At 40.8% G+C, this 11,251-nt stretch overlaps 1 protein-coding gene and 1 pseudogene across 1 annotated transcript; both read right to left on the bottom strand.

Annotated features, from left to right (window-relative positions):
* Window positions 1–7,113: 7,113 nt before the first annotated feature.
* Window positions 7,114–8,058, bottom strand: LOC146566335 (olfactory receptor 8G17-like). Its single transcript, XM_085289964.1, has one exon. It carries the CDS (start codon window positions 8,056–8,058, stop codon window positions 7,114–7,116), a length of 945 nt encoding a protein of 314 aa, XP_085146090.1.
* Window positions 8,059–8,821: 763 nt separating this feature from the next.
* Window positions 8,822–9,961, bottom strand: LOC146566334 (olfactory receptor 52N5-like; annotated as a pseudogene).
* Between the last annotated feature and the right edge of the window lie 1,290 nt (window positions 9,962–11,251).

Genomic DNA, 11,251 nt, shown 5'->3' with positions numbered 1-11,251 from the left:
AGTGCAGCCCCCTCTGGCTTCTGCTCGGTGGCTACTGGGTGACGCCTCGTCTGGGGATCCTCAGCCAGGAGGGTGGCCAGGAGGGTGGCACGGATGCCCCTCCGGTGGTCCTCCTTGGGCTCTTGCACTCTGGGGCCTCTGGATGTCTGGGGCCTGGATCTCCTCCATGCCTGCTTCATGCCCTGGGGGACGGGGCTATGGCTCGCTACATCCTCTTGCAGACCATTACATGTGGAAACCATTTGAATACAAGCGTGCTGATCCACACAGGTGTGCACACGGGTGTTCACTGCTCGTAGACTTAAATTACACCTTTCTTGGCTGCTACTTCAAAGCACATTGTGCGCTGTCTGTCCTGCGTGCTGCACAACAACATTGAATATTTAGTATTTACTGCTGTTTACACTTAGCTAGATTAATGCGATGGTGTTGTGTTTAGTATGTTGCTTTGTTTTTTTTTTTGCTTGTTTTCTCTTCTTCTTCTCTCAACAGGTGATCCAGGAGATTTTTTTTCCTTTCTCACTGTCCCTCTCCCCTTCTGTTTTTCTTTTCCTTCCTCTTTCTTTCTCCCTTTCCTGTCCCTCACTCATGTCTGTCCCGTCTGTAACATCTGAAAATAAAATATAATAAATAATAAAAACAAAGGTCGATCAAATGGACCAATACGGCAACGCCACGATGATCCATTTGGCAAAATAAATCCATTGGGTCTCCTTGTTGGTCTTCAGACAACAATTCTGACGGCTAAAGAACCAAATGTATGGAAGCCCGTTTCCGCCACTAAATAAAAACAAAACAGCTAGTATCCATAACTCGAAATTTCGAGTTATTTTCTCAAAATTTCGACTTAATAACTCAAAATTTAAAGTTACTTTTCTCAGTTAGCTCTGCCAATCAAAAATATATGTGAATGAGGTCGCTTTCTTGTTACCCGGAAGCATATGGTGCAGAGGAACGCGCACTCAAAAACGGATCGCAACAAATTGGCGCTTTCGCGAGTACGTTTGCTGATAGTAACACCGTGTGATTCAGCTAATAACACAGGGATTTCATCATTTGTGAAGCCAGGCTGAAAACACTCAGCAATCTGTGCATTCACGACTGGATGTAATACCGGTAGCTTAGCTGTAGCATTTGTAGCTGAGGGCTTCAACTTCTGGGTAACGAGAAAATGACGTCAATCATGTAGATTACTGATTGGCAGCGCTAACTCGAAATTTTGAGTTACTTTTCTCAAAATTTTGAGTTAATAAATCGAAATTTCGAGAAAATAACTCGGAATTTTGAGTTATGGATCCCTTTTTTTTTTTTTAGTGGCGGAAACGGGCTTCCATACAAATGGGACAGGCCAAAAAGACTGAACCCTTTGGCTACTAAATTTGGGTTATTGATGTCTGGATTAAGAAATCTGGGTTAATTGGTTGTAAGTGGGTCATTGTTGGGAAATGCTAAATGTTAAAGTGGGAAAAGCAAAATGAAAATAAAAAGAAAACGGGGTTTCAAATGGGAAGTTCATAATAATTAAAAGTTTTTGTCTGGGTGATGTGGAAGAAAGCTCGAGGAGTTGAAGAGATTTAACATGATAACTAAAATTATTTCATTTCTTAACACAGGTTTGCAAGCCCGGAGCAAGTTTACTTGAGAGGAGAATTGCTGAGGTTTTCTGAGAAATAATATGACTAACCTTTTTCTTTTAATTTCCTAGATGTGGTGAAGCAATTTCATTCTGTTTGACACATAAAATGTGTCAAAGGGGGAATTTTAGGTTTAATTTGAAAGAATGGATTGCATGATCAGGGTATGACTTTTTAGTGTGCTTGATAACTTAGCTACGGTAAAACTTACGCATAAATCATTGTTTTCATGTTTAAGCTTAAATGATTAAAAATAAAATGAATCCCATTTAGAAGATAAAATGCTTGTGTTCATGAGAAGCTGAGTACCACACTGAAGGGGAAACTGTGGGACAGCAAGCTGAATGAAACATGCTTCTGTGAAAGAAGGGAAGATGCTTAAGATTGAAAATGTTTGATTTCTTTTTGATTTCTTCTACTAAAATAAGCGGTTATAATTATTTTCATACACACATGACAATAATGAAGGACTTAGAGTGCAGAGCGGTAAATGCAAACACGCTTACACACATTATAATAATTAGACTAATCCTGTAGATCAGAGAGTCTCAAACATGATATTCTGAGCCAACTTTAAATAGCTAAAAGAACAAGGAATGAATAAATTAGCTTATTGAGGCTTCGCAGAGCAGTGTTTGCCTTTTCTGTCCTTTACAGAAGGAGCAGATTCCAGAACCACAGCAAAAGCACGAAGGGGTTGGCGAGAATCCAGGAAGCACCAGACCGAACGGATCTGGCTAACAAAGGGGGACACAGTGATCTAAAAGAAGCATAGATCCCAGAGAATCGCCCGTCCCAGAAGATTAGTTGTTTAAATTGTAAAGAAGGTCGAAAGCTCGTTAGACAGAGGTTATGGTGTGAGCACAAAAGTAATCAAAAGTTATGGGAGGATTAGCTTTAGTAATAGTTTGCATGATTTTTATGTTATGTCAATTGACCAAACACAGTGCTCATGCCTGATATAGTCTAGCCGTTAAAGGGGGAGTTTAGAGAACTAAAAGTTGTGTGCTGAGAAACTAGGAGTGCTTTGTAAAGAGGAAACGGGTTAACTCTAAAGAGACTGTTCCCATAGATTTACAAAAGTAATCTAGGACCTTTTACTAGGAAAAAGCTAATTATATCTGTTTGGATTTTACAGTGAGCAGTGAGGGAAGTCAGAAGCGGGATTAAACTATGATGCGGGGTGAAAATGGGGACAGCTCACAGCCAGGCGTAGACACGAGGTGCTGTCTTAGTGCTTGACTTATTTGTTTGATTTTTTGTTGTGGATAGAAGTAATTATGCCACAATATTACATGAACATTGAAGAACACAATTGGAAGAATGCATGACATTTATGTTGGGGTAATGGAAAGGGTTTATTTTGTCTATTATGGTTTCTCTCGCTACAGTTTAGCAATTATTGTAAGTTGTTGTTGCTGTGTGCCGTGTATTAGCGTGTTGGCAGTGCGTCTCATCAACAAGGCAGCGGACCCAGGGTCAGAAGGCCAGGGGCCATGATCCCGCTGAGGCAAAATGAGGAGGAAGATACCCTGGACAGGTTAATGAGGGAGTCAGTTAATTAGGTTAACTCATAAACTTATATGAGTTAAGTCTCTCTCTGTACTCAGAGATCAGTTTATACCATCAAAAATCTGTTTTCTGTATTATTTGCTTGCTTATTATGCACCAGTCTACCGGTGTATAAAAATGACCTCCGACAAGAAAGCCTAATTTCCGCTGTTCAATACTGAAGAAGTTTCAGCTTTTACAAATTCTGCCAAAATGCAAAATGCTTATCTCTGTCTCTAAAAATAAGTTTGTAACTCTGCTTTACTTTAGCAGCATCAGGTAATGTTTATCTGTTGATTCATGGTTTTCTTCTGTTTTTGTTCTACTGCAGAATATTTTTAAGGTGGTTATCTGCTATAAAAGAACAGGGCAGAAAAATCTCCTTCATGTTTTATCCTCAGTTAATTTGACACAAAGGCATCTGCTGTTATGCTTTCACCTCTGATGAAGTCTCACAAGTGTCAGCTTTGTTTTCATAGATAGATATAAAAATATGGATTTGTACTGATAAATGAAGATAATTATAATCTTTCTGACTGTCTGAGTCAAAACGGGATCAAATCGAATCAAATCACCAGGTTGGGGCCTTGATAACCCTCTTGTCGTGTTTACGCTGTGTGGCATAAAAACACAGTAGTCCAAATCCAAGAAGTTCAGGGGACTGACCTGGAGGTCAGCAGCACTGGTGTTCAACACACAGTTCAGGAGGCAAACCAAGGAGCCAACGGCTGTGACAGAGATGGAGCAGTTCTGGGGACTGACCTCATGAAAAGCGGCAGCGGCAACACAATTCAGGAGGCCGCTCATGGAAGCGAAGATCCTTGGTCAACAGATCTAGAGGGCAATGGTGGTGATGAAGGCTTTGGAACCAGAAGAGGGAGATGAAGGAATCAAAGGGCTTTGGTAGGCTTGGATGGTAACTGTCGTCGGTGCGGCTTGGTGGATGGATGTAGACGTGCAGGTTGCGCTGGAAGTGGATGTGACTGAACGCTCTTGGGTGGCTTGGCAGATGGCCGGTGTGCAGTACCAGACAAGGCAGGACAAGATGAGGCAGGCCAGATGCCGTGTAGCAGTTGCAGGTGGTTGAGCAGGTAGTTGCGGGATGGACTCTGCAGAGCGTCTGACGGGAACAGGTGGCTGAGCCTCCAGCAGGAACAGACGGTTGTGTGGGAGCTCTCCCGAGTCTCCAGCAGAGACAGACAGCCTGGAGTGACCCTGACCTCAGTTCTGACAACATCCAAAATGGAATTATCATCTTCCACAATGCAGGGAGACTTACATCTTTATATCTTTATTCTTTTTCTGGCGTCTGTTGCAGATTTTCTGCGGTGCTTGGGATCACTACTGTGTTTGGGACCCAGTTTGATCCAAGCTTGAGCTGTGGTAAAGATCGCCTCACATTTGACTCTAGAAATGTTTGGTATACAGAAAAGTTCATGATGAACTCGCCAATCACAAGGTGCCCGGGTCCTGTTGTTAGGAGGTGGTGGGTAGGTGTATAGTTGTTTTTGGGTTTTGTTTCCCTTTTTGGCATAGGTAGGCGAGGCGGGGCTTGATGGCATTCCGGCACACCTGCGGCGCATTGGACGTCATCAGTGAGCGCTTTTATGGAGCTGAGTCACGGACGTCTGGTGTTGGAGTATTGTCGCTGTCACAAGTGGTAATGTGTTGGTGCCAGCTGAATCTGTTGATCCCACGCTATTGAGCTGCATGTTTTTTAGGATCCATCTTCTGCCTGCTTCTCCTTTGTTCTAGCCTGTCCCGCTGCCTGCTCGCCTGCCTAGTTTTCTTTGTGTTGGCTTCTTTGGATCCGTGACGGAGAGTTACTTCATACCAGTCTGTGACCACCGCTACAGCTGTAGTTCTGTGTTTCAAGTAAGCTCTCCAACTCTCCCCGTCCACTTTAGTTTAACTCTCGGCTATTGACGTTACTCGGTAAACTTTGTTTGTCCCTCGTTTTCAGGTAGCTCCGGTGCATCATCTGCCCACCCGCATACCTCAGCTCCGTCTCATCTCTTCAGCTCTGCTCTCCTTGCACATTTTTACCTGTCACTGTATATAGCCCCTTCCCTTGTAAATATTTCCCCATCATTGTATATAAATCTGCATCACTACTATCTTGTGCCCGTATGTGTTTCTGCCACTAAATCCATCCGTGTAAGTTCACCTGTGGCTGCAAAGCAAGTGCAAACGATTGATCATCCCTCCACTACCATGCTGACAGTTGGTGTGAGGCATTTGTGCTGATATGTAGGATTTGGTTTTACTTAAACAAGGCAAATAAATCCAATTCGCTATGTGTACTAAATACAAAAAATATTTATACTATGTGAAAAAGTATTCACAGTAAATTGTAAAGAAACGACTTTGCCCCCCTAGATAATTTTATACACTTACACTGTATTCCCAGTAAAAAAATATGTGAAATACAAGGAAGGAAAAAAGCCGCAACTACAGGATGGGCCATTTATATGGATACACCGTAATAACATGGGAATGGTTGGTGATATTAGTTACTGTCATGGTCTCCGCCCCTCGTCAGCTGACAGCCGTCAGGTGTTTTGTTTTTGTTTACCTTTCTCTCTCACCTCTGCTCTCCCTTTCTCTCTCGCCCTCTTCCATTCTCTCTTTCTCCTGCCGGGGCGGAGCTCAGTATGGGCTCCTGCCCCTGGCCTACGCACCTGGAGGTGATCAGCACATCTGTCGTTGATCATGAAAGATTGGAACCCTTCTTAAGAGGGCGAGTCTGCTCTACTCGTCGCTGGATCGTTGAGTCATCAGCGTCAGTCGTCCTGTATTTTGTAAAGTCAGTTTATGAGCATGTCTGAACCAGGAGACTAATGGTTTTTTTCTGCCTGTGCATAGATTGCCTCTGGACTTGTTCTTCCCCTGTGCCTGGCGACTGAACGGGAGCAAGAGAGATAAAGGAGAGGAGATGTGCTAGGACTGAATGGAAACTTTCCCTTCCTGGACTCCTGCCTCTTTCACTCCTGGACCCTGGAACCCCGGCCCCTTTTTCCTTTGACACTATTATGTGTATATATGAATTCCACTGTAGGAAACACTGTAAATAAATGCACCTTTTGAAGACACTAGTGGTCTGCGCGTGAGTCCGATCTACGAAACGTGACAGTTACGTTGAAACCAAGCACACCATTGTTTTTCTTGTGACATTACCAATAAGTTTGATGTGTCACATGGCCCTCTTCCCATTTAAAAATCAAAAGTTGTATCCAAGATGGTCGACTTCTAAATGGCCACCATGGTCACCGCCCATCTTGAGGAGTTTGCCCCCTCACATATACTAATGTGCCACAAACAGGACTTTAATATCACCAACCATTCCCATTTTATTACGGTGTATCCATATAAATGGCCCACCCTTTACTGTTGTGTTTGGTAAGAAAACATACTATCACCAGGCTCAAAACTCTATTATAAATTGCATTGAAAATGTGGACTGTCATGGCTTTAATTGGAGAAGCAGATTTTTGTATGTCAGCCACTCATATAACAGAAGCCTTCATTATTAACAAACAGTGCTAAAAGGCTATCATTGAAAATGATAAAGACAACAGGAAACATGTAAAAGCAGGTGGAGGCTGTAGCTTAGGTCAAATTTTTACAAGTCATCTTATTCTCATCTGTACTTTTAATATCAGTAATGTATTGTAATAACACCATGTCAGTGACACTGGGTTTTTGTTACACACTTTAATACTCTCTAGGTCTAGGTTTGCTCAATGTTATTTTCTTTTTTTTTTTCCAATAAATTAACTAAATATTTGACAAAAATCATGTTGAAAAAAAAGGAACCACAAGGGTTTGCCTTTGAAAATAGTGTTGCATTTCTACAGTGCTGGTAATAAATTATTCTTAATTATCTTGTGTCATCCTGCACGATTAATAATGCATGTGCAAATAAAACTTATTTTAATGGCCCAGTTTTCTTCTGTAGTAACTTTGCAAATAATTTTTGCATCTCTTTGGACTGTACACCATAAATAATGGGGTTGAGGCTTCCAGGGATGATGTGAAACAAAATGGAACAAAGTTTTCTGTAATCTGAGTACTGTGGAAAGCGATGCAACATAATGACAATCATTCCGCTCAACAGCATAATCAAGTAAACAACCAGGTGGGTGCTGCAGGTCTTCAATGCTTTACTGTTCAAAGACTTGTTCTTACTGGTTAGACAGACAATTGTTATACTAGCATATGTGAGAACAATGCTGCCTATAGAACCTGTAAACAGGACCACAGTGAAGGTGAGCCCATAGACATTATTAATGAACACATTTTCACAGGAAAGCTTAAAAAGAGAGGCATTGTCACAGTAAGGGTTTGTAATCAAAGTCCTGCATCGACTCAGTCGTACAGTCAGTCCAAGCAGAATCCCGACCAAAACAAAGGCCACTCCCCAGGCAAAAACCGTCAGCTTGATCACCATTTTGTTGGTCATTATGGAAGCATATCGCAGAGGATTACAAATGGCCACATATCTGTCAAAGGCCATAATCATGAGCACAGTGTGACTCGTGGTATCAAACATATGTGTGGTAAAAGCTTGCACCACACATTCATAATAACTGATAAAGCGTTCAGATGGAGGCTTCAATATGTCTATCAACAATCGAGGTACCATGATAGAGTTTCCAAGAATATCATTAAAAGGCAGGTTGCAAAAAAGCATATACATAGGCTGGTGAAGGTTCTTGTCCATGAAAACTAAAACAACAATCCCTCCATTTGCTACTATTATAAACAGGTAGAAGAACAGCAGGAGAAGAAACAAAGCATATGTGGACTCTACTGAAATATTCAACCCTTCCAGCTGGAGTGTGAGGATGTTGTAGGTGTAGTTCTCCATCATCATGAAAGAACAAAATGGTAAGTAAGCCAATCAAGTTTGTGGTAGGAAAAACGTGTTTTGATTTCAGTTTTAAATGAGAGGTATCTACTCTGTCTTTTGTCTATTGTCTGCGCTTTCTTGTTCCTGGTAGTTCACAACTGGCAATGCCTACACAGAATGCGCTCTGCTGCAGTGTTATATGGGCATTATCTCAACCATGCAAACACTTAGCTTAAGCAATGTATGATGTCATACAATGAAGACAACAACAACTGTCAACAATCTGGGGAATAAAATTTGTGGGCAATGAAGTAATGTTTGTCTGCTCAAGCTTCACTTCTCACTGGTAGCACTTAGGCTACGTTCACACTGCAGGCAAAAGCGCATCAAATCCATTTTTTTTACCCTCTGTGACACATATCCCATCATGGTGTGACAGTGTGAACGGCACAAATCCGATATTTTCAAATCTGATCTGGGTCACTTTCGTATGTGGTGCTGAATCGATACATATCTGATGTTTTAGAAAGCGACTGCTGTTTGATGGTCACGTCGCATTAAATCCGTCTTTTACGTCACTGACAGAAGACAGACGCCAATTATCAGCGCCGGAGAAGACATCGCGAACGCTTCCTGTCCATCCAGTGTAGATGTCAGTGAAACTGTTGGGAAGACAACGTTGGAGAAACGTGAACATTTTATTTGTTCTGTATAATCTGCAGATTCTGACATATGATATATAATATGTCACTTTAAACTGTTCAAATAACCCTGAAAATTGTCTTTAATATAATGGCAAAACCTTCTTTAACTTAACTTTTGATACAAATTTTTTTTTATCTCTTTGGATTGCATACCATAAATGATGGGATTGAGGCTTCCAGGGATGATGTGATACAGGACAGCCACAATTTTTCTGCTCCCTTAGTACTCAGGAAAGCGATGCAGAGTGATTATGGACATACCACTGAACAAAAAAATCAGATATACAACCAGGTGAGTGCAGCAGGTCTTCAAGGCTTTATTGTTCAAGGACTTGTTCTTAGTGGTTAGACACACCACAGTAATCTTAGTATAGGTAAGAACCATGCTACTGATAGAACCTGTGAACAAAAGCACAGTGAAAGTGAGGCCATAGACATTGTTAATGAACACATCCTCACAGGACAGGTTAAACAGTGCAGCATTGTCACAATAGGGGCTTTTGATCAGAGTTCTGCATCGGCCCGGTCTCAAGGTCAGACCAAGCAGAATCCCAACCAAAACAAAGGCCACCCCCCAGGCAGAAACTGTCAGCTTCATCAACATCTTATTTGTCATTACTGCAGCATAACGCAGAGGATTACAGATGGCTACATATCTGTCAAAGGCCATTATCATAAGCACTGTGTGAGCTGTGGTACTAAACATTTGTGTGGTGAAAGCTTGGACCACACATTCATAATAACTGATGAGGCGCTCAGACATGTCTACAAGCAAACGAGGGATCATGATAGAGTTTCCAAATAAATCATTAATGGACAGATTACAAAAAAGGATATACATGGGCTGGTGAAGACTCTTGTCAACAAAAACCAAAACAGCAATGCCCACATTTGCAACAATTAGAAACAAGTAGGAGAAAAAAGAAAAAGAAACATAGCATATGTGGCTTCCTGTGGGACATTTAAACCCTCCAGCTGTATTGTGAAGATGTTGTTTGTATTTTGCATGGACCTGAAAGAACAAGACAATTTCAAAGGCATTTCAAAAGCAATCCAGTAACTATCTAAAACATTAAATAAAGCTTTCACGCATGACATTCCCACATCTGTAAACACGAGCTTATATCACAAAAAAAGACAGAGATCAGATACTTGTTAGTCCTGACAATCCTCAACTCCTGAAGTTGAAGTGTTGGACTGTTGTACATATAGTTCTCCATCTTGTCTGAAGTAAAAGCAGAAGGAGGGAAAAAGATTAACTAAAATTGAAATGTAATAAATTAAACATCAAATATTAGCAGTGAGGCAAACTTTTTTCAAAAGTCACACATTGTAAAATATTAATCTAGTATCCACCAGCAAATGGAGGACAAACACTATGATAAATATTTGTTCAAGGGAGAAAAATAAACTGAAAAGGACCCACAGAATAATGTTTTCTGAATGATCATACAAGATAATTTGTTATCATCTGAAGGCAAGAAGCAAACTGTTAATGATCCCTTGAAATGCATCAGTTCATGTGCTTCTTGTTTCTCTGCACAGCTTTATCTTGTGCAGTGGTTGGACATGGGTGTCCACTGGGAAACTTTAATCCACCTCAGGATTAATGGTAAATAGTCATCAACACTCTATAAAAAAAATTAGGGGGAGAAAGAGTATTTCATATACTTTGTATTGAAAAAACAAGATGGTGCCAGTGTGCACAGCAGGCCGTCCTCGTCTCTGTTTCCGATCTTTCTTTTTTGATTGTTGTGTATTATTCGTCCTTCTTTTGGTAATATTCCTCTCTGATGTCAATGCCCATGCTGGAACTTAAGAGATGCTACTTTGCTTCATATATACCCGTCCACTGGTGCACTGCCTCTACCTTCCCTGCCTAAGAGGCACTATAGAAAGCGAAGCAAACTGTTAGGATGCCTGGGTCGTTGACCCAGGACTTTTGAGTTTATTATATTATTTGATTTATTAATACTTTATTTATCCAGGTAAAAAAAAATCTCATTGGGATTAAAAATCTTATTTCCAAGAGAGACCTGGCATCATGGCAACAAAAGTCACATACCACATAGGTATATAACATTTAAAACAAATACAATATCCCATACCAACATGTGTAAAATATACAATAACAGATCAAATTAAGAGTACATTAAAAACAATCACACTGAGTAAAAGAGCTGTTCTCTTGTTCCTTTAAGACAGACTTAAACTCTCCCAAGGTAACCAATTCTGATAATTTCAGTTCCTTCTGCAGATTATTCCAGGAAGCAGGGGCAGCGTATTTAAAAGCCCTTTTCCCCAATTCTGTTCTGATTTTTGGGACAATCAATTGAATGATTTTGTTCGAATGAAGGCTGTATTGGTTGTGGTTTTTACACATATAAACACATAAATAAGATGGAATCAGCCCAAGGAGAGATTTATAGATAAAGATCAACCAATGGGAGAGTCTGCGAATATGCAAAGATGGACATTTAGCAGCAGCATACAAAGAACAATGATGTACA

Source organism: Mchenga conophoros, linkage group LG10 (assembly GCF_057382185.1).
Source record: "Mchenga conophoros isolate Kocher_MC1m ecotype Shallow Benthic linkage group LG10, M_conophoros_male_GT1.1, whole genome shotgun sequence".
In the NCBI taxonomy this organism is placed as follows: Eukaryota; Metazoa; Chordata; class Actinopteri; order Cichliformes; family Cichlidae; genus Mchenga; species Mchenga conophoros.
The sequence above is the reverse complement of the archived record's forward strand: the minus strand, read 5'-3'. Positions and strand labels throughout refer to the sequence as shown.